Source organism: Oncorhynchus masou, chromosome 6, assembly GCF_036934945.1.
Source record: "Oncorhynchus masou masou isolate Uvic2021 chromosome 6, UVic_Omas_1.1, whole genome shotgun sequence".
Lineage (NCBI taxonomy): Eukaryota > Metazoa > Chordata > Actinopteri > Salmoniformes > Salmonidae > Oncorhynchus > Oncorhynchus masou.
This window is the reverse complement of record NC_088217.1, coordinates 14,042,669-14,065,870: the sequence shown is the minus strand read 5'-3', so window position 1 is coordinate 14,065,870 and position 23,202 is coordinate 14,042,669. Positions and strand designations below refer to the sequence as shown.

The 23,202-nt window shown below is 44.8% G+C and overlaps 1 protein-coding gene and 1 long non-coding RNA gene across 2 annotated transcripts in view; both read right to left on the bottom strand.

The window, feature by feature from the left end:
• The window catches only part of LOC135541251 (eyes absent homolog 2-like), a 69,882-nt gene that overhangs the window by 2,198 nt on the left and 44,482 nt on the right, over window positions 1–23,202 (bottom strand). The window contains exons 13-19 of the mRNA XM_064967350.1: window positions 15,289–15,372; window positions 8,776–8,865; window positions 4,316–4,374; window positions 3,238–3,398; window positions 2,835–2,949; window positions 744–865; window positions 108–208 (exon numbers count right to left, since the gene is read on the bottom strand). Of these exons, the coding sequence (XP_064823422.1) occupies window positions 108–208; window positions 744–865; window positions 2,835–2,949; window positions 3,238–3,398; window positions 4,316–4,374; window positions 8,776–8,865; window positions 15,289–15,372 (732 nt within the window). The remainder of the gene's footprint in view (window positions 1–107; window positions 209–743; window positions 866–2,834; window positions 2,950–3,237; window positions 3,399–4,315; window positions 4,375–8,775; window positions 8,866–15,288; window positions 15,373–23,202) is intronic.
• On the bottom strand, window positions 16,736–17,683 carry LOC135541000 (uncharacterized). The gene is made up of 3 exons (XR_010455894.1): window positions 17,559–17,683; window positions 16,816–16,915; window positions 16,736–16,781 (listed from the first exon to the last, which is right to left on the bottom strand). It is a non-coding gene; the product is annotated as an uncharacterized LOC135541000 (long non-coding RNA).

Here is a 23,202-nt window from a genome sequence, read left to right as displayed (position 1 = left end):
GGGGATATTAGATTTGATCTGACGTCTTTGCACAAGCATGAAAAATAAGGCAGAGGGAAATATATTGTGCACCCACCCACCCCATTTCCTGGTTACACGTGTCTCACCTTCTTGGCTACAGACTCCTCCTCCACTCCATCCCCTATTACCACATACACCGCTCGCCGACCAAACCTCTGAGCCACACGCTCGAAGCAACTCTCCTTCCCTGGAGAATAGGTAAGGATTGATATGATTCAGAGTAACACATAAGTGTGTTCAGATTGTTACAAAATGAAATGTTAATTAAGACTTTGTGAAACTGTAATGTTGTATACTACGTCTCAAACACTAGGAACTTTAAAAAACATGTTTTTTTTGTGTGTGTTTTTTTACTTTGGTAGGATTACGTATGCTGCAATTCAGCTTTTAGCTGCAAATGTGTACAAATCAAAATAAACCTTACATTCATATAAAGTGCTAAACGTAAGTGTAAACAAATTAAAATAACACTTTTGGTAAAAATGTCAGGAAAGTAACAGATTGCACAATGCCAGCTGGTAGATAGTAAACAGGCTTGCATACAAATTGTTATACACTACAGTTTTTTCAACGACGGTGTGAAAACAAATCAACCCAGTTGTCAATCAACCCAACTGTCAATCAACCCAACTGTGTTCCTTCCCTGAGACGATCAGTTTCTCTTTTTAACTCTAACAACTGATAATCTATGTATCCATATCGAGTGCGGCACACTGCCTCACCTGTCTTGGTGGCACTGTAGATATTCTCTATAGGGAAAGCTGAGCCCAGTCCGTAGAGCAGGACCTTGGACAGGGCTGGGATCAGCTGGGTGGTAGTCACCAGCACATTCACACAGTTTGGTCTGAAAACAGAGAAATGTCAACACATGATATCAATATGTCATGCTAGCGTACCTGTAAATGTTAGCAACGGCTAGCAAAAATAACTCCAACTTCCTTCAAACTGCACGCAGAGAGTTAAAAATGGTATCCACAAGTTCATCTGTGTAACAATGTGCGCTGAGAGTCGGGAAGCAAGTTCAGGGAGCAGAGTGTTTTAATAAATTAAACATCATAACACAAAACCAAGAACCTCAAACAACACAGACATGAAACAGAAACAGTGACGCCTGGGGAAGGAGCCAAAGGGAGTGACATATATAGGGAAGGAACCAAAGGGAGTGACATATATAGGGAAGGAACCAAAGGGAGTGACATATATAGGGAAGGAACCAAAGGGAGTGACATATATAGGGAAGGAACCAAAGGGAGTGACATATATAGGGAAGGAACCAAAGGGAGTGACATATATAGGGAAGGAACCAAAGGGAGTGACATATATAGGGAAGGAACCAAATGGAGTGACATATATATAGGGAAGGAACCAAAGGGAGTGACATATATAGGGAAGGAACCAAAGGGAGTGACATATATAGGGAAGGAACCAAAGGGAGTGACATATATAGGGAAGGAACCAAAGGGAGTGACATATATAGGGAAGGAACCAAATGGAGTGACATATATAGGGAAGGTAATCAGGGAGGTGATGGAGTCCAGGTGAGTCTGACGAAGCACAGGTGTGTGTAACGATGGTGACAGGTGTGCACCACAACGTGCAGCCTGGTGACTTAGAGGTCGGAGAGGGAGCACACATGACAATCTGACTCTGAGCAAGTTGAAAAACAGAATATCCCTTTAATAGAGTATCCCTTTAATAGATTTGGAGTACCATCCATTTATCATTTGTACCCAACTATATTATTCTGAGTGAACCTACTGTTTACATTGTTTTCTATTTTCTGAATTTAGCTCAATCATATATAGATTTTGTATTTTTATTTCACCTTTATTTAACCAGGTAGACCAGTTGAGAACAAATTCTCATTTACAACTGCAACCTGGCAAAGATCAAGCAAAGCAGTGCGACAAAAACAACAACACAGAGTTACACATGGGATAAACAAACGTACAGTCAATAACACAATAGAAAAATCTATATACAGTGTGTGCAAATTAAGTAAGGAGGTAAGGAAATAAATAGGCCAATAGTGGCGAAGTAATTACAATTTAGCAAATTACACTGGAGTGATATATGTGCAGATGAGGATGTGCAAGTAGAAATACTGGTGTGCAAAAGAGCAGAAAAATAAAAACAAATATGGGGATGAGGTAGGTAGTTGGTTGGAAGGGCTATTTACAGATCAGTAACCTGCTCTGACAGCTGACGTTTGATTTGATTATGATCTATTTTAGTCTTCATTTGGAATAATCTTCCAAGAGTCCTTAAACATTAAAATACAATTTATAATGCGATCACATGTTCACATATAACACACTGTTACAACAGACATAATACACTGCCATATTGACCAGATAAATACTCTGACAGTCTGAACAGATTGATTGGTTCCTTCATCTACCACAGTCCTGCAAAACCTTCACATTCATTATATTTAAGTGCTTGTAAAGAATTGTTTGAAGTTATATTGAAAGGTTTCTGTTTTGCTCAGAGAAACTATTCAATTTCTTTATTGCTCTGAATCGAAATGTTATTTTGCCTGTTTCTCTTTTCTGTCTGGATAACACATAGATGGTGGACAATCTATTCGTAGTATTTACTGAATGTCTGTCTCTTACCAACTGAATACTGTTGTGAATGGAGTTTGGCCGTTTTAAACAGTGTACATTGTGAAATAAAATGAGCATGTTTTTTCCAATTATCTTGTTGATTGATGACCACCCAAGAGCATTGTGCATGACTACAACAGAATAATCATATATCCACCTTAAAACAAGAGTATCTAGGGCAGTTGAGAAGGTGGGTGTCCTAACCTGGAGTTTATGAGGGCCAAGGCCTTGAGAGCCTGAGTCAGCCACAGATCTGTTAGAACCTCCATCTCCCTCCGCAGCTGCAGCCACTCCTCCCGCTTGGGACTGCCCAGCAAACCTGACTCAATCACAATCACACACCAATTATTCATTATGATCATGGTTATATATAGCACAAACTAATTCAACTTACATTGTGAATTTTATATCAGCTTACCACCAGAGATGATCACACCTACACCTCTATACACACACACACACACACACACACACACACACACACACACACACACACACACACACACACACACACACACACACACACACACACACACACACACACACACACACACACACACACACACACACACACACACACACACACACACACACAAACAGAACCCACCTCCCACGTTGTTCTTAAAAGTGTTGTAGATCTCCTTCACCCTCCGGTAGCGAAAGGCCAGTTTCCTCATCCAGTCAGCCCCACCGTGGACACCTGAGCCCAGGCACAGAGTACCGGCCCCCGCAGGGCTCTGGAAACCGTCGGTGACAAAATTATACGTGCTGCAAGAAAACAACATAAAGAGAGCGTTAAAGAGAAGCATGGCCCTGGGCTGTGGGCAGATCAATGTACAACTCTGGTTGAGGGCCACAGTGTCTCCTGACCCCTCCTGTCTCAGCCTCCAGTATTTATGCTGCAGTAGTTTATGTGTCGGGGGGCTATGGGCAGATCAATGTACAACTCTGGTTGATATTTGGTGGCTGTCTCAGTGGGACTTGACCAGTGCCTGTAGATACATGGAGGAGTATAATATAATTACTGAAGTAGCTAGTGTAAAGAATAAATAGAGGAATGCATTATGCAAAACCTTTTTCCAGTGGGAACCTGGACGGGAACAGACATTATTTTTGACATCTAAAATCCTATAATAAAGAGAGTGAGACCATGCAAGGATAAAACAAGACTGAATTTGAATTTTACACAACAGATCAATATTAGAGGCGTGTTATATATAAGTGGGAGAACGTGTAGTATGCAGTTAGGTTAATACATATTGAAAAGAGTAACATGCCTGAAAGCACTCAAAAATGGGGGAAGGAATCCACATACTGTTAGGCATTTGAGAAACATCTAGCACTTTCTGAAATATTCATTTGAAACCTATCCTAAAAGTCTTCATCAATTTATGTAGTTACATTTCTGGAATGAGGGAGACAGAGAGAATGTGTTATTTTGATTAGATGTTGAAGAATGGCGATATTGTTAACGCTGATATATTGTGTTGCCAGAGAGAGAGAGAGAGAGAGAGAGAGAGAGAGAGAGAGAGAGAGAGAGAGAGAGAGAGAGAGAGAGAGACTTGTTTTCGAGGAAGAGAGCAGGATATATTTTCAATATACCTCCACTGATCCTTTTGTAAAGCCACTCGGTGCTGGTTTAAGTGTGGGGTGAGCTAAATTCAAGATGAAAAGCTGTACAGTACCTCAGGTCCTGCCCATTGTCGTCTGACGCCACGTCATCAATATGAACTTGGTCACATTCCTGGGAAAGGAGAGGGAAAGATAGTGGATATGTTAGAGAAGGAGATCCGTTTCAAAGCTGTGCATGGGCAGGTTTCTTCTTAACGGAGCCTCAGGGAGTGATAGAACAAAAAAAAGAAGAAAACAAAAGACAACAGGGAGGCGGAAATAAGCTGCTGAGACATTCAGGCGCCAGTCTGTCAGTGTACCAACTCCACCTGACACCACCACACTAATAAACCCCACTAAGATGTACACCATATCAACCTCTTTTACCAACTGCCAAAGAACCTTCAGATTTATGTCCATTAAATACAGGATTTTTGTAGTATTAAATATACTGTAGTATACAATATTAATACTGTATACTACAGTATAGTAGTACATATACTGGATGTAAATGGATTTCTGTGGAAGTTGCTACAAGCTGTTACAAGGTACAAACTACTGTGGAAAAACAGCTAAGTTTCTTCCTCAGACAATTCTTGAAAACGACTTTCCCATGGTGCTCCACTACAATACGCACTATCCTCCCACCTCTCCACCAAATCCCTCTCAATCTCCACTTCAGATCTGCTATTCTCATCTCTTCCCTTCTTTAATTCCCCGACTCCTACTTCAGTAACTACTGTCTCCTACCTCTTCTCCCACACGGCTACACCGGACTGACAGGCCGCGCTATCGCCTTTCAACCGGCCTGAGACACAGGAAGACGCTACCTCATCACACTCTTACATCTCAGCCTCACTCCTTCCCCAAAACTGCCGTAATGCTCCTCCTATGCTGCGACCCCCAGACACAGAGGGAATCGTTAACACGACCCACAACAGGCTAAGCTACGGTTTTATGAGGCAGCTCGAGACCCCAGTACATCTCAACACCTCCCAAGCTAAATTGATTTAATGACATGAATGGCCGTGGACAGAGAAGTACATATCTGGCTATGTAGGGCTGGGTTTCGATGATGAAAATAGACAGAGCTATCTGTGCAAAATTAGAAATATTACATGTTTCTGACTTCTCACAGGAGCTAGTTAAAATTAACTACTATTTTCTTCTGTTTCATCAAGAAGCAGTGCAACTGCGGTAGAGCTCTTATGTCTTCATTGCCTACAGCTTACTTAGCCTGTGGCATCTATCATCTCTCTATTAGCAGCCTGTAGAAAGATTCCTCCATAAATCAACCACAGCACACGACTAACAAAGATGGCCGCCACTATAGGTGAACTGTATGCATGAGGAACTACAGAGGCGGGCAAAAAGAAGGAACTTCAAAAGAGGGGTTTGAGAATGGCTGTGTCAGCCGTCCTCCCCTCAGGTGTTTCTTCTCCCCACAACAAATGTTCCTTTCAGAGACAGACACACACCTACAATTAACAACTCACACTGTTCCTTCTCCCCACAAGCCCAATTGAATCCTCGTCTTTGTCAGAACAAGGCAGTGGAATGCACAGAGAAAAGCTTACATGTCGTTCATGCTGGTAAAAATACATAAGTTTAACCCTATCTCAAATTCACTTTAACAGTTAGGCTTTCAACTGGAATATATAATATATATCCAGTGGTTCATTTGTAAACAGGGAGGTGCCGGAACAAAAAGTGAGCTGAGAGGGGGGTGACCTGGGGCCTTTGAGGTACAGGAATGTATATAAACATTTTCTTCATAAACTTTATAATAAAGCCTTGCATGCGTTTACCTCACTTTTGCGTGCTGGAAATGAGCAGTAGAGTAGAGGCACTTGCAGAAGGTGCAAACATGAGGAAAACCTTTTGAGGCTTACGGTCCTGGAAAAATGTGTCCTTTAATGAATGCATTTCATGCAATTCCACATCATTTTAGATGACTGCTGTCTTTAGCAGAATCTTTTTTAATATCTCACAAATGTCTCACAAATTTGACAAACTGAGAATCTGAGATCAATAAAATCAAACTTGTCTTGAATCCATCAGTAGCCCAGGTGTGCCTGAGACACATGTTGTACAATATGGGGAGGATAGTCCTAAAAATGCTGTCCAGTTTCACTGACTCACCCAATGATGTGCAGCTCACTCACCAGAGATGGCCGATGAGCTCGTGCCTATTTGATAGTTAATAACAGTCCTATTTGGTAGTTGATAACAGGCCTATTTGATAGTTAATAACAGTCCTATTTGATAGTTAATAACAGTCCTATTTGATAGTTGATAACAGGCCTATTTGATAGTTGATAACAGGCCTATTTGATAGTTGATAACAGGCCGATTTGGTAGTTGATAACAGGCCTATTTGATAGTTGATAACAGGCCTATTTGATAGTTGATAACAGGCCTATTTGATAGTTGATAACAGGCCTATTTGATAGTTGATAACAGGTCTATTTAATAGTTGATAACAGGCCTATTTGATAGTTGATAACAGGCCTATTTGATAGTTGATAACAGGCCTATTTGATAGTTGATAACAGGCCTATTTGATAGTTGATAACCTACGCCTATTTGATAGTTGATAACAGGCCTATTTAATAGTTGATAACAGGTCTATTTAATAGTTGATAACATGCCTATTTGATAGTTGATAACAGGCCTATTTGATAGTTGATAACAGGCCTATTTGATAGTTGATAACAGGCCTATTTGATAGTTGATAACAGGCCTATTTGATAGTTGATAACAGGCCTATTTGATAGTTGATAACCTTCGCCTATTTGGTAGTTGATGACATGCCTATTTGATAGTTGATAACCTACGCCTATTTGGTAGTTGATGACAGGCCTATTTGATAGGCCTATTTGAATATTGTCATGAGAGATGTCACTGAACCTTGACATATACTTGACATATAATAAAATCCCTCTAGAACTGAGCTGTCTATCATTGTCTGTATAAAACATATCATACTGCTTATAGTTAGGGCCAGGCATCTTTTCCAGACCATATGACCTGACCAGGTAAAACTGAGCTCGAACTGCAGCCTTGAGTTTGTGGGAGTATGGGGGATGGAGGGATGAGCATGGGGGATGAGGATGGAGAGTTGGAGGGATGGGGGTTGGAGGATGGAGAGATGGGGGGATGGAGGATGAGGGATGGGGATGAGGGAGAGAAGGATGGGGATGGAGGTGGGAGGATAGAGAGATGGGGGATGGAGGTAGTTGATAATAGTTGATGAGGGATGGGGATGAGGGATAGAAGGATGCCTATTTAATGGATGGGGGTTGGAGGATGGAGTTGAGATGGGGGATAGTTGAGGATGAGTTGATAACAGGATGGGGATGAGTTGGGATAGTTGATAAAGGATGGGGATTGGAGGATGGAGAGATGGGGGGATGGAGGATGAGGGATGGGGATGAGGGAGAGAAGGATGGGGATGGGGGTTGGAGGATGGAGAGATGGGGGGATGGAGGATGAGGGATGGGGATGAGGGAGAGAAGGATGGGATGGAGGTGGGAGGATAGAGAGATGGGGGATGGAGGATGAGGGATGGGGATGAGGGATAGAAGGATGGGGATGGGGGTTGGAGGATGGAGAGATGGGGGATGGAGGATGAGGGATGAGGGATGGGGGATGGAGGTGGGAGGATGGAGGTATGGGGGATGGAGGGATGGGGGATGGAGGTGGGAAGATGGGGGGATGGAGTGATGGGGGATAGAGGTGGGAGGATGGAGGGATAGAAGGGGGGATGGAGGGATGGAGGGATGGGGGATGGGATGGGGATGGGGATGGAGGGATGGGGGATGGAGGGATGGGGGATGGAGGGATGGGGGATGGAGGGATGCGGGATGGAGGGATGGGGGATGGAGGGATGGGGGATGGAGGGATGGGGGTTGGGGATGGAGGGATGGGGGATGGAGGGATGATGGGGGATGGAGGGATGGGGGATGGAGGGATGGGGGATGGAGGGATGGGGGATGTGGGATGGAGGGATGGAGGGATGGGGATGGAGATGGGGGATCGAGGGATGGGGGATGGGGGATGGAGGGATGGAGGGATGGGGGATGGAGGGATGCGGGATGGGGGATGGAGGGATGGGGGATGGAGGGATGCGGGATGGAGGGATGGGGGATGGGGGATGGAGGGATGGGGGATGGAGGGATGGGGGATGGAGGGATGGGGGATGGATGGGGATGGAGGGATGGGGATGCGGGATGGGGATGGAGGGATGGGGGATGTGGGATGGAGGGATGGAGGGATGGGGATGCGGGATGGAGGGATGGAGGGATGGGGGATCCATGATGGGGGATGGGGGATGGAGGGATGAGGGATGGAAAGATCGAGGGATGGGGGATGGAGGGATGAGGGATAGAGGGATGAGGGATGGGGGATGGAGGTGGGGGGATGGAGGTATGGGGGATGGATCTAATAAGCAATAATATGTATGATGGATGATGGCTAATAAGCAAGAGTATGGATGATGGATAATGTCATTCATTAGGTAAATAAATCTCACCTCCAGGTCGTTGAAGAATAGTCGTGAGTCGGCCAGGTTAAAGATCATCTCTTCCATCCACAGGCCCAGCGACACTGCCTTGGATGAGTCCTGACAGGAGACACATAGACATTAAATTACAAAGTTAATACAGCTGTATGTACCAGGATGTACTGTCATAACTCTACTTCCACGCTTCGTTTTCACTCAGGGCTCTATTCAATCTGTACTGTTGAAATGTATAGGTCATGTCCCATTGAGCCGACATCTACAGCGGTTAACGTGAATGCAGTCTCTGCTAATGTGGGAACATTGCCAGCTACCCGGGCTATTTGCATTGTGTTCTTTTACGCTGCTGCTACTCTCTGTTTATCATCTATACATAGTCACTTTAACTATACCTACATGTACATATTACCTCAATCAGCCCGACTAACCGGTGCCCCCGCACATTGACTCTGTACTGATACCACCTGTATATGGACTCGCTACTGTTATAGCCTCTCTACTGTTATAGCCTCGCTACTGTTGTAGCCTCGCTGCTGTTATAGCCTCGCTACTGTTATAGGCTCGCTACTGTTATAGCCTCGCTACTGTTATAGCCTCGCTACTGTTATAGCCTCTCTACTGTTATAGCCTCGCTACTGTTATAGCCTCGCTACTGTTATAGCCTCGCTACTGTTATAGCCTCGCTACTGTTGTAGCCTCGCTGCTGTTATAGCCTCTGTTATAGCCTCTCTACTGTTATAGCCTCGCTACTGTTATAGCCTCTCTACCTGTTATAGCCTCTCTACTGTTATTTTTCACTGTCTTTTTACTGTTGTTTTTATTTCTTTACTTATATATTGTTTAGCATATACCAATTTTTTACTTAAAAATTGCACTGTTGGTTAGGGCCTGTATGTAAGCATTTCACTGTAAGGTCTACTACACCTGGTGTATTCAGCATTTCACTGTAAGGTCTACTACACCTGTTGTATTCAGCATTTCACTGTAAGGTCTACTACACCTGTTGTATTCAGCATTTCACTGTATGGTCTACTACACCTGTTGTATTCAGCATTTCACTGTAAGGTCTACTACACCTGTTGTATTCAGCATTTCACTGTAAGGTCTACTACACCTGTTGTATTCAGCATTTCACTGTATGGTCTACTACACCTGTTGTATTCAGCATTTCACTGTATGGTCTACTACACCTGTTGTATTCAGCATTTCACTGTAAGGTCTACTACACCTGTTGTATTCAGCATTTCACTGTAAGGTCTACTACACCTGTTGTATTCAGCATTTCACTGTAAGGTCTACTACACTTGGTGTATTCAGCATTTCACTGTAAGGTCTACTACACCTGTTGTATTCAGCATTTCACTGTAAGGTCTACTACACCTGTTGTATCTGGCGCATGTGACAAATAAACTTGATTTGATTTGATTGAATAGAGCCCTTTCCCACCAATGCATAACTACTGTAGGTGAACATTTGACTTAAGTGGAAGTTAGGTTTCCTGCTTCATGGACCACTTTTTTACACGTGTTTAAGAGGTCTCTTGTACTTCCCGGTCATTGTTCATCTCAGGAAAAATACATGTCTGTGTTCTTAGGCTTAACACAGGTAGGATGGTTTGCATAATGGTGTAAATACACTGAGTATACAAAACATTAGGAACACCTTCATATTATTGAGTTGCTGGATTCAACTGGTCAGTCCTACGTCATGGGAAGGTGTTCCTAATGTATTGTATACTCAGTGTATATTGCATGAATATATATGAATGTTGTCAGTGAAACAGTGATATTGGTTAAGGCTTCAACATAATGAGATGGACATTCAGATCAATAGAGCTAACAGAGGTGCCATAAGAGCTTTGGTATGTAATTATGCCCGTGTTTAGTCTGCCTATCTAACAGTCATTATTTTCTCCCTATGTCCAAACAACCTTCTAAAGACACTGGCAGTCCTTCTCTCTGATTGACAGGGCAGGTTCTATCTCTTGAGCAGGAAATCTGATTACATTTCTGTCAATCATTCTTTCCACTAAACTGCACCCTTCTCTCTCTCTCTCTCTCTCTCTCTCTCTCTCTCTCTCCCTCTCTCTCTCTCTCTCTCTCTCTCTCTCTCTCTCTCTCTCTCTCTCTCTCTCTCTCTCTCTCTCTCTCTCTCTCTCTCTCTCTCTCTCTGTCACACATACACAGACACACAGTTATTTAAGAATTCAGGAATGAAGAAGAGGCACTTTACTAAATGATTATATATCTTCCTCAGAAGAAACAGAGAAGCAGTTTGCAAGAAAACATTCCTGTGCAGTGTTGTTGTGGGGAGTGTCTGGGCACCGACAGGGCAGCTCGCTGTGTGCTGTATTCGCACTGTGACGGTGCGTCAACAGCTTGGCAGTGTGTCAGAAATGGAAGACTGAGGCGTCAGCCAAAGGTGAGTGTCAGATTAGGGTTTGAAAAGATGACAGCCTTCTTCCCACCTCCAATTGTGAATGAGGAGGCGAGGGGGCAGAAATAGAGGGACGGGAGGAGAATGAGGGAAGGTGAAGGAGACGGAGGAGGTGTTTCGTTCAAATGGAGTAATTATCCGTAATCACCCTCTCTGCTAAGCATAAGGCTTCTTGAATACTTCTTGAATGCGGAGGGAGGTAGAAATGAAAAACACAAGAGCTCCAGCTTTACTCTTCCTGCTAATCACAGGCAGGAATTCACAGAGAACAAGAACACGTCAGAAAGGAGAAAAACATCCAATCCCACCCCCCGTTTGGGGACTTTTGTCTTCGTGCAGAGAGGAAATGCATATGCTAAGACAGAGAGAGAAAGAGTACGACACAGGTGCCGAAGCCGCCGTATGGTCAATGAGATGCCGTCTGATCACGAACGTAGAGAATAAAATCTTAACGTGCTCGAGAGTTCTCCTCGGCTTTTCAAAGGCAGTGAAAACATTCTTTCGGAGAGACCATTTGTTTTCCACATCTTCCAGGGTCCAAGCGTGCCTTGCTTGCCTTAACAAAGGCCCAACACTTGTTTACCTCAATGAGTTTGGTCATACCACAATGACTGTCATGGGGAATGATTTATAGTCCGTCTGGACTAGACACGCCATTACATTTGGAAGATGAATTGGGGTCCTTTTTCTTCAAGAGAGGGAAACCTGAGCTAACATAAACATTGGTAGTTGTCTGACAGTGAGCATTATTGTGAGAAAGACGTTTCAAACTCGCTCCTACATAATTGAAAACCAATTCCTGGTTTGTACATAATCCCACTAGTACTATACACTCTCAATTTTGCTCAAAATCTTTTTGGAGATTTGAGACATTTTCCCCCTCCACCCCCTTCCTCCCCAACAACTTTCTTTCCCTATCTTACATGTCTGCGTTTTGATGTCAGAGCATGTCGGATTAAAGTTTCAGCTGGGAAGCTGCTGGGTGGAATCAGGAATTTGGCACATCAGTCAAACGTCAAACCTTCCACCCTCTCCTTTCCCCCCGACGATACAAAGAATAAGAAACAAGGTCGTGCAAAAATGGTGAAACGCTTAGGTCTAATACTCTCTCCTCCTCTCAATACTCTCTCCTCCACTCACTACTCTCTCCTCCTCTCAATACTCTCTCCTCCTCTCAATACTCTCTCCTCCTCTCACTACTCTCTCCTCCTCTCAATACTCTCTCCTCCTCTCTCTTCCTTTCCTCTTCTCAATACTCTCTCCTCCTCTCACTACTCTCTCCTCCTCTCACTACTCTCTCCTCCTCTTAATACTCTCTCCTCCTCTCACTACTCTCTCCTCCTCTCACTACTCTCTCCTCCTCTCACTACTCTCTCCTCCTCTCAATACTCTCTCATCCTTTCCTCCTCTCTCTCCTCCTCTCACTACTCTCTCATCCTCTCTCCCTCTACTCTCTTCTCCTCTCACTACTCTCTCCTCCTCTCACTACTCTCTCATCCTCTCACTCTCTTCCTTTCCTCCTCTATCTCCTCCTCTCACTACTCTCTTCTCCTCTCACTACTCTCTCCTCCTCTCACTACTCTCTCATCCTCTCTCTTCCTTTCCTCCTCTCTCTCCTCCTCTCACTATTCTCTTCTTTCCTCCTCTCTCTCCTCCTCTCACTATTCTCTTCTCCTCTCTCCCTCTACTCTCTCCTCCTCTCACTACTCTCTCATCCTCTCTCTTCCTTTGCTCCTCTCTCTTCTCCTCTCACTACTCTCTCCTCCTCTCACTACTCTCTTCTCCTCTCTGCCTCTACTCTATTCTCCTCTCACTACTCTCTCCTCCTCTCACTACTCTCTCATCCTCTCTCTTCCTTTCCTCCTCTCTCTCCTTCTCTCACGATTCTCTTCTCCTCTCTCCTCCTCTCACTACTCCCTCCTCTCCCTTCCTTTCCTCCTCTCTCTCCTCCTCTCACTATTCTCTTCTCCTCTCTCCCTCTACTCTCTCCTCCTCTCACTACTCTCTCATCCTCTCTCTTCCTTTCCTCCTCTCACTATTCTCTTCTCCTCTCTCCCTCTACTCTCTTCTCCTCTCACTACTCTCTCCTCCTCTCCCTTCCTTTCCTCCTCTCTCTCCTCCTCTCACTATTCTCTTCTCCCCTCTACTCTCTCCTCCTCTCACTACTCTCTCATCCTCTCTCTTCCTTTCCTCCTCTCTCTCCTCCTCTCGCTACTCTCTTCTCCTTTCACCACTCTCTTCTCCTCTCACTACTCTCTCCTCCTCTCACTACTCTCTCATCTTCTCTCTTCCTTTCCTCCTCTCTCTCATCCTCTCGCTACTCTCTTTTCCTCTCACTACTCTCACCTCCTCTCACTACTCTCTCATCCTCTCACTACTCTCTCATCCTCTCTCTCTTCCTTTCCTCCTCTCTCTCCTCCTCTCACTACTCTCTTCTCCTCTCTCCCTCTACTCTCTTCTCCTCTCACTACTCTCTCCTCCTCTCTCTTCTCCTTTCACTACTCTCTCCTCCTCTCACTACTCTTTCCTCATCTCACTACTCTCTCCTCCTCTCACTACTCTCTCCTCATCTCACTACTCTATTCTCCTCTCTCTACTCTCTTCTCCTCTCATTACTCTCTCACCTCATCTCTCTTCTCCTTTCACAACTCTCTCCTCCTCTCTCCTCTCACTACTGTCTCATCCTCTCTCTCTTCCTTTCCTCCTCTCTCTTCTCCTCTCACTACTCTCTCCTCATCTCACTACTCTCTCCATCTCTCACTACCCTCTCCTCCTCTCACTACTCTCTATTCTCCTCTCTCTACTCTCTTCTCCTCTCATTACTCTCTCAGCTCATCTCTCTTCTCCTTTCACAACTCTCTCCTCCTCTCTCCTCTCACTACTCTCTTGTCCTTTCCTCCTTTCTTCTCCCCTCATTACTGTCTCCTCTCTCTCCTCCTCTCACTAATATATTCTCCTCTCCTCCTCTTCTCTCTCTTCCTATCACTACTCTCTCTCCTCTCCTGCTTTCTCTCCGCCTCTCTTCTCTTCTCTTGTCTCTCTCCTCCTCTCACTAATCTCTTCTCCTCTCACTACTCTCTCCTCCTCTCTCTTCTCTCTCACTACTCTCTTCTCCTTTCCTCCTCTCTTTCCTCCTTTCTCCTCCTCTCTCTTCTCTCTCACTACTCTCTTGTCCTTTCCTCCTTTCTTCTCCCCTCACTACTGTCTCCTCTCTCTCCTCCTCTCACTACTCTCATCCTCTCTCTTTTCTCTTGCTACTCTCCTCCTCCTTCTCACTCTCACTCACGCTTCCTCTCACCCTCCTCTCACTACTCTCTCCTCCTCTAACTACTCTCATCTCTCTCTCTCTCTTCTCCTCTCACTACACTCTCCTCTCTCCTCCTCTCACTATTCTCTCCACCGCTCTCCTCCTCTCTCTCTTCTCACTACTCTCTTCTCCTCTAACTCCTCTCTCTTCTCTCACTACTCTCTTCTCCTCTCACTACTCTCTCCACCTTCTCTCCTCCCTCCTCCACTCTCTTCTCCTCTCAATACCCTCTCTTCCTCTCACTACTCTATTTTCTTCTCACTAATCACTCCCTGGCTCCTTGTTTACATCACGGCAAACCGCAGAGGGACAGTGAGAATTCAAAACACAATCACGGCCAAAAGAAACATTACTATTGTTCCCGTCATCAGCTGCCTGTCCATTACGTAAAAGTGAATCAGCTGTCAATCAAACAGTGGGACGTGGGTTGGCCAAACAAGTCCACTGGGTTATATAAAGAGACAACAGGGTAGAGAAGGAAAACACCAAGCGTGTGAAAAGTAGGAGAGAGCAAAGGACAACGGACAAAGGACAACAACACTCCTAAAAGAGTTACTTTTCAACAAATTAATCCTAACTTCCACATGAGCAGAATTTCCAATGTGTGACTAAGACAACATTTCACTGGAAGTCAGAATTCACCTCGAACTGAAAGTGCATCGTTTATCTCATCAAGGATTAGTTCAATAAACCAGCAAATACTTTCAGGGTTATTTCATCTAAAAAGTGATACAGAGAGAATATTCACCATGTCACATGAATGTATGTTGACTGTTTTGTACCTTGCCAAATCGGGTGGAGAAGCTCCCTGTGAGCAAAGAGTGGAAAATGATGATGGTCTCGTCAAGGTCCCACACAAACACACGCTGGAAAATAATACAATAATAAAATAATACAAAAGACAATTTGCTGAATATTAACATCATATCTACACTGGGAAGAAAATGACAGTGAGGGTTAAACATACAGCCTGATTAATCAGAAGAAAACTAACTGGGGAAATGTGTTTGTAAAACTGATGATCTCAGTGCAGTCGTGAAGGTACTACTCTACTGTTGTCCATCTGTCCAATTGTCAACAAACTTTGGCCTTAATGTTTTGTGTGTGTGACTTCCATGGAGTGTAACATTACCTCTATATCTGAGTCCAGGGGGGGCTGTAACATTACCTCTATATCTGAGTCCAGGGGGGGCTGTAACATTACCTCTATATCTGAGTCCAGGGGGGCTGTAACATTACCTCTATATCTGAGTCCAGGGGGCTGTAACATTACCTCTATATCTGAGTCCAGGGGGGCTGTAACATTACCTCTATATCTGAGTCCAGGGGGGCTGTAACATTACCTCTATATCTGAGTCCATGGAGTGTAACATTACCTCTATATCTGAGTCCATGGAGTGTAAGGGGGGGCTGTAACATTACCTCTATATCTGAGTCCAGGGGGGCTGTAACATTACCTCTATATCTGAGTCCAGGGGGGCTGTAACATTACCTCTATATCTGAGTCCAGGGGCTGTAACATTACCTCTATATCTGAGTCCATGGAGTGTAACATTACCTCTATATCTGAGTCCAGGGGGCTGTAACATTACCTCTATATCTGAGTCCATGGGGCTGTAACATTACCTCTATATCTGAGTCCATGGAGTGTAACATTACCTCTATATCTGAGTCCAGGGGGGGCTGTAACATTACCTCTATATCTGAGTCCAGGGGGGCTGTAACATTACCTCTATATCTGAGTCCAGGGGGCTGTAACATTACCTCTATATCTGAGTCCAGGGGGGCTGTAACATTACCTCTATATCTGAGTCCATGGAGTGTAACATTACCTCTATATTTGAGTCCAGGGGCTGTAACATTACCTCTATATCTGAGTCCAGGGGGCTGTAACATTACCTCTATATCTGAGTCCAGGGGGCTGTAACATTACCTCTATATCTGAGTCAAGGGGACTGGAACATAACCTCTATATCTGAGTCCAGAGGGCTGTAACATTACCTCTATATCTGAGTCCAGGGGGCTGTAGCATTACCTCTATATCTGAGTCCATGGAGTGTAACATTACTTCTATATCTGAGTCCGGGGGGGTTGTAACATTACCTCTATATCTGAGTCCAGGGGGCTGTAACATTACCTCTATATCTGAGTCCAGGGGGGGCTGTAACATTACCTCTATATCTGAGTCCAGGGGCTGTAACATTACCTCTATATCTGAGTCCAGGGAGCTGTAACATTACCTCTATATCTGAGTCCAGGGGGGCTGTAACATTACCTCTATATCTGAGTCCAGGGGGCTGTAACATTACCTCTATATCTGAGTCCATGGAGTGTAACATTACCTCTATATCTGAGTCCAGGGGGCTGTAACATTACCTCTATATCTGAGTCCATGGAGTGTAACATTACCTCTATATCTGAGTCCAGGGGGCTGTAACATTACCTCTATATCTGAGTCCATGGGGGCTGTAACATTACCTCTATATCTGAGTCCAGGGGGCTGTAACATTACCTCTATATCTGAGTCCAGGGGGCTGTAACATTACCTCTATATCTGAGTCCAGGGGGGCTGTAACATTACCTCTATATCTGAGTCCAGGGGGCTGTAACATTACCTCTATATCTGAGTCCGGGGGGGCTGTAACATTACCTCTATATCTGAGTCCAGGGGCTGTACCTCTATATCTGAGTCCAGGGGCTGTAACATTACCTCTATATCTGAGTCCAGGGGGCTGTAACATTACCTCTATATCTGAGTCCAGTAACATTACCTCTATATCTGAGGGGGGCTGTAACATTACCTCTATATCTGAGTCCAGGGGGCTGTAACATTACCTCTATATCTGAGTCCATGGGGTGTAACATTACCTATATCTGAGTCTATATCTGAGTCCAGGGGGCTGTAACATTACCTCTATATCTGAGTCCATCTGAGGGGCTGTAACATTACCTCTATATCTGAGTCCAGGGGGCTGTAACATTACCTCTATATCTGAGTCCAGGGGGCTGTAACATTACCTCTATATCTGAGTCCAGGGGGCTGTAACATTACCTCTATATCTGAGTCCAGGGGGGGCTGTAACATTACCTCTATATCTGAGTCCAGGGGGCTGTAACATTACCTCTATATCTGAGTCCATGGAGTGTAACATTACCTCTATATCTGAGTCCAGGGGGCTGTAACATTACTATATCTGAGTCTATATCTGAGTCCAGTCCAGGGGGCTGTAACATTACCTCTATATCTGAGTCTATATCTGAGGGGGCTGTAACATTACCTCTATATCTGAGTCCAGGGGGCTGTAACATTACCTCTATATCTGAGTCCAGGGGGCTGTAACATTACCTCTATATCTGAGTCCAGGGGGCTGTAACATTACCTCTATATCTGAGTCCAGGGGGCTGTAACATTACCTCTATATCTGAGTCCATGGAGTGTAACATTACCTCTATATCTGAGTCCAGGGGGCTGTAACATTACCTCTATATCTGAGTCCATCTGAGTGGAGTCCAGAGGGCTGTAACATTACCTCTATATCTGAGTCCAGGGGGCTGTAACATTACCTCTATATCTGAGTCCAGGGGGGCTGTAACATTACCTCTATATCTGAGTCCAGGGGCTGTAACATTCTATATCTGAGTCCAGTGGGGGGCTGTAACATTACCTCTATATCTGAGTCCAGGGGGCTGTAACATTACCTCTATATCTGAGTCCAGGGGACTGTAACACTACCTCTATATCTGTAACATTACCTCTATATCTGAGTCCATGGAGCTGTAACATTACCTCTATATCTGAGTCCAGGGGGGCTGTAACATTACCTCTATATCTGAGTCCAGGGGGGCTGTAACATTAACATTACCTCTATATCTGAGTACCTCTATATCTGAGTCCATCTGAGGGGGCTGTAACATTACCTCTATATCTGAGTCCAGGGGGCTGGCTATATCTGAGTCCATGGAGTGTAACATTACCTCTATATCTGAGTCCAGGGGGGCTGTAACATTACTCTATATATCTGTAACAGTCCAGGTCCAGGGGGCTGTAACATTACCTCTATATCTGAGTCCAGGGGGCTGTAACATTACCTCTATATCTGAGTCCAGGGGGCTGTAACATTACCTCTATATCTGAGTCCAGGGGGCTGTAACATTACCTCTATATCTGAGTCCAGGGGGGCTGTAACATTACCTCTATATCTGAGTCCAGGGGGCTGTAACATTACCTCTATATCTGAGTCCAGGGGGCTGTAACATTACCTCTATATCTGAGTCCATGGAGTGTAACATTACCTCTATATCTGAGTCCAGGGGGGCTGTAACATTACCTCTATATCTGAGTCCAGGGGGGCTGTAACATTACCTCTATATCTGAGTCCAGGGGGGCTGTATCTGACATTACCTCTATATCTGAGAGTCCAGTCCAGGGGGCTGTAACATTACCTCTATATCTGAGTCCAGGGGGCTGGGAGTCCTGTAACATTACCTCTATATCTGAGTCCAGGGGGCTGTAACATTACCTCTATATCTGGTCCTGTAACATTACCTCTATATCTGAGTCCAGGGGGCTGTAACATTACCTCTATATCTGAGTCCAGGGGGGCTGTAACATTACCTCTATATCTGAGAGTCTATATCTGAGTCCATGGGGCTGTAACATTACCTCTATATCTGAGTCCAGGGGGCTGTAACATTACCTCTATATCTGAGTCCAGGGGGCTGTAACATTACCTCTATATCTGAGTCCAGGGGGCTGTAACATTACCTCTATATCTGAGTCCATGGAGTGTAACATTACCTCTATATCTGAGTCCAGGGGGCTGTAACATTACCTCTATATCTGAGTCCAGGGGGCTGTAACATTACCTCTATATCTGAGTCAGGGGCTGTAACATTACCTCTATATCTGAGTCCAGGGGGCTGTAACATTACCTCTATATCTGAGTCCATCTGAGTCCAGGGGGGCTGGGGGCTGTAACATTACCTCTATATCTGAGTCCAGGGGGCTGTAACATTACCTCTATATCTGAGTCCAGGGGGGTAACATTACCTCTATATCTGAGTCCATGGAGCTGTAACATTACCTCTATATCTGAGTCCAACATTACCTCTATATCTGAGTCCAGGGGGCTGTAACATTACCTCTATATCTGACATTACCTCTATATCTGAGTCCAGGGGGCTGTAACATTACCTCTATATCTGAGTCCAGGGGGCTGTAACATTACCTCTATATCTGAGTCCAGGGGGCTGTAACATTACCTCTATATCTGAGTCCAGGGGGCTGTAACATTACCTCTATATCTGAGTCCAGGGGCTGTAACATTACCTCTATATCTGAGTCCAGGGGGCTGTAACATTACCTCTATATCTGAGTCAAGGGGACTGGAACATAACCTCTATATCTGAGTCCAGAGGGCTGTAACATTACCTCTATATCTGAGTCCAGGGGGCTGTAACATTACCTCTGAGTATATCTGAGTCCAGGGGGGAGTCCAGGGGGCTGTAACATTACCTCTATATCTGAGTCCAGGGGGGGGGCTGTAACATTACCTCTATATCTGAGTCCATGGAGGGGCTGTAACATTACCTCTATATCTGAGTCCATGGGTAACATTACCTCTATATCTGAGTCCTGTAACATTACCTCTATATCTGAGTCCAGGGGGCTGTAACATTACCTCTATATCTGAGTCCAGGGGGCTGTAACATTACCTCTATATCTGAGTCCAGGGGGCTGTAACATTACCTCTATATCTGAGTCCAGGGGGGGAGCTGTAACATTACCTCTATATCTGAGTCCAGGCGGCTGTAACATTACCTCTATATCTGAGTCCAGGGGGCTGTAACATTACCTCTATATCTGAGTCCAGTGTAACATTACCTCTATATCTGAGTCCAGGGGCTGCAACATTACCTCTATATCTGAGTCCACTGTAACATTATATATCTGAGTCCATGTAACATTACCTCTATATCTGAGTCCATGGAGTGTAACATTACCTCTATATCTGAGTCCATGGAGTGTAACATTACCTCTATATCTGAGTCCAGGGGGGCTGTAACATTACCTCTATATCTGAGTCCATGGAGTGTAACATTACCTCTATATCTGAGTCCAGGGGGGGCTGTAACATTACCTCTATATCTGAGTCCAGGGGGCTGTAACATTACCTCTATATCTGAGTCCATGGGGGTGTAACATTACCTCTATATCTGAGTCCAGGGGGCTGTAACATTACCTCTATATCTGAGTCCAGGGGGCTGCAACATTACCTCTATATCTGAGGAGCTGTAACATTACCTCTATATCTGAGTCCAGGGGGTAACATTACCTCTATATCTGAGTCCGGGGGGGCTGTAACATTACCTCTATATCTGAGTCCAGGGGGCTGTAACATTACCTCTATATCTGAGTCCAGGGGGGCTGTAACATTACCTCTATATCTGAGTCCAGGGGGCTGTAACATTACCTCTATATCTGAGTCCAGGGGGCTGTAACATTACCTCTATATCTGAGTCCATGGAGTGTAACATTACCTCTATATCTGAGTCCATGGAGTGTAACATTACCTCTATATCTGAGTCCAGGGGGCTGTAACATTACCTCTATATCTGAGTCCATGGGGGGCTGTAACATTAACATTAGGGGGCTGTAACTCTATATCTGAGTCCAGTGGGGGCTGTAACATTACCTCTATATCTGAGTCCAGGGGGGGCTGTAACATTACCTCTATATCTGAGTCCAGGGGGCTGTAACATTACCTCTATATCTGAGTCCAGGGGGCTGTAACATTACCTCTATATCTGAGTCCAGGGGGGGGCTGTAACATTACCTCTATATCTGAGAGTCCAGGGGGCTGTAACATTACCTCTATATCTGAGTCCAGGGGGCTGTAACATTACCTCTATATCTGAGTCCAGGGGGGCTGTAACATTACCTCTATATCTGAGTCCAGGGGGGGCTGTAACATTACCTCTATATCTGAGTCCAGGGGGCTGTAACATTACCTCTATATCTGAGTCTGAGTCCAGGGGGCTGTAACTATATCTGAGTCCATGGAGTGTAACATTACCTCTATATCTGAGAGTCCATCTGAGGGGTGTAACATTACCTCTATATCTGAGTCCATGGAGGTAACATTACCTCTATATCTGAGTCCATCTGAGGGGGCTGTAACATTACTCTATATCTAGTCTGAGTATATCTGAGTCCAGGGGGGCTGTAACATTACCTCTATATCTGAGTCCTGGAGCTGTAACATTACCTCTATATCTGAGTCCAGGGGGCTGTAACATTACCTCTATATCTGAGTCCAGGGGGCTGTAACATAACCTCTATATCTGAGTCCAGGGGGGCTGTAATATTACCTCTATATCTGAGTCCAGGGGGCTGTAACATTACCTCATTATATCTGAGTCCATGGAGGGGTGTAACATTACCTCTATATCTGAGTCCAGGGGGCTGTAACATTACCTCTATATCTGAGTCCAGGGGGCTGTAACATTACCTCTATATCTGAGTCCAGGGGCTGTAACATTACCTCTATATCTGAGTCCAGGGGGCAGTAACATTACCTCTATATCTGTCAGGGGCTGTAACATTACCTCTATATCTGAGTCCAGGGGGCTGTAACATTACCTCTATATCTGAGTCCATGGGGCTGTAACATTACCTCTATATCTGAGTCCAGGGGGCTAACATTACCTCTATATCTGAGTCCATCTATATCTGAGTGTGTAACACTATATCTGAGTTAGGGGGCTGTAACATTACCTATATCTGAGTCCATCTGAGGGGAGCTGTAACATTACCTCTATATCTGAGTCCAGGGGGCTGTAACATTACCTCTATATCTGAGTCCAGGGGGCTGTAACATTACCTCTATATCTGAGTCCAGGGGGGGCTGTAACATTACCTCTATATCTGAGTCCAGGGGGCTGTAACATTACCTCTATATCTGAGTCCATGGAGTGTAACATTACCTCTATATCTGAGTCCAGGGGGCTGTAACATTACCTCTATATCTGAGTCCAGGGGGGCTGGAGTCCATGTAACATTACCTCTATATCTGAGTCCATGGGGCTGTAACATTACCTCTATATCTGAGTCCATGGAGTGTAACATTACCTCTATATCTGAGTCCATGGAGTGTAACATTACCTCTATATCTGAGTCCAGGGGGGCTGTAACATTACCTCTATATCTGAGTCCATGGGCTGTAACATTACCTCTATATCTGAGTCCAGGGGGGCTGTAACATTACCTCTATATCTGAGTCCAGGGGGCTGTAACATTACCTCTATATCTGAGTCCAGGGGGGCTGTAACATTACCTCTATATCTGGTCCAGGGGGCTGTAACATTACCTCTATATCTGAGTCCCGGGGGCAGTAACATTACCTCTATATCTGAGTCCAGGGGGCTGTAACATTACCTCTATATCTGAGTCCAGGGGGCTGTAACATTACCTCTATATCTGAGTGAGTCCTGAGGGGGCTGTAACATTACCTCTATATCTGAGTCCAGGGGGCTGTAACATTACCTCTATAGTCATGAGTCTATATCTGAGTCCAGGGGCTGTAACATTACCTCTATATCTGAGTCCATGGGGCTGTAACATTACCTCTATATCTGAGTCCAGGGGGGCTGGAGTCCTGTAACATTACCTCTATATCTGAGTCCAGGGGGCTGTA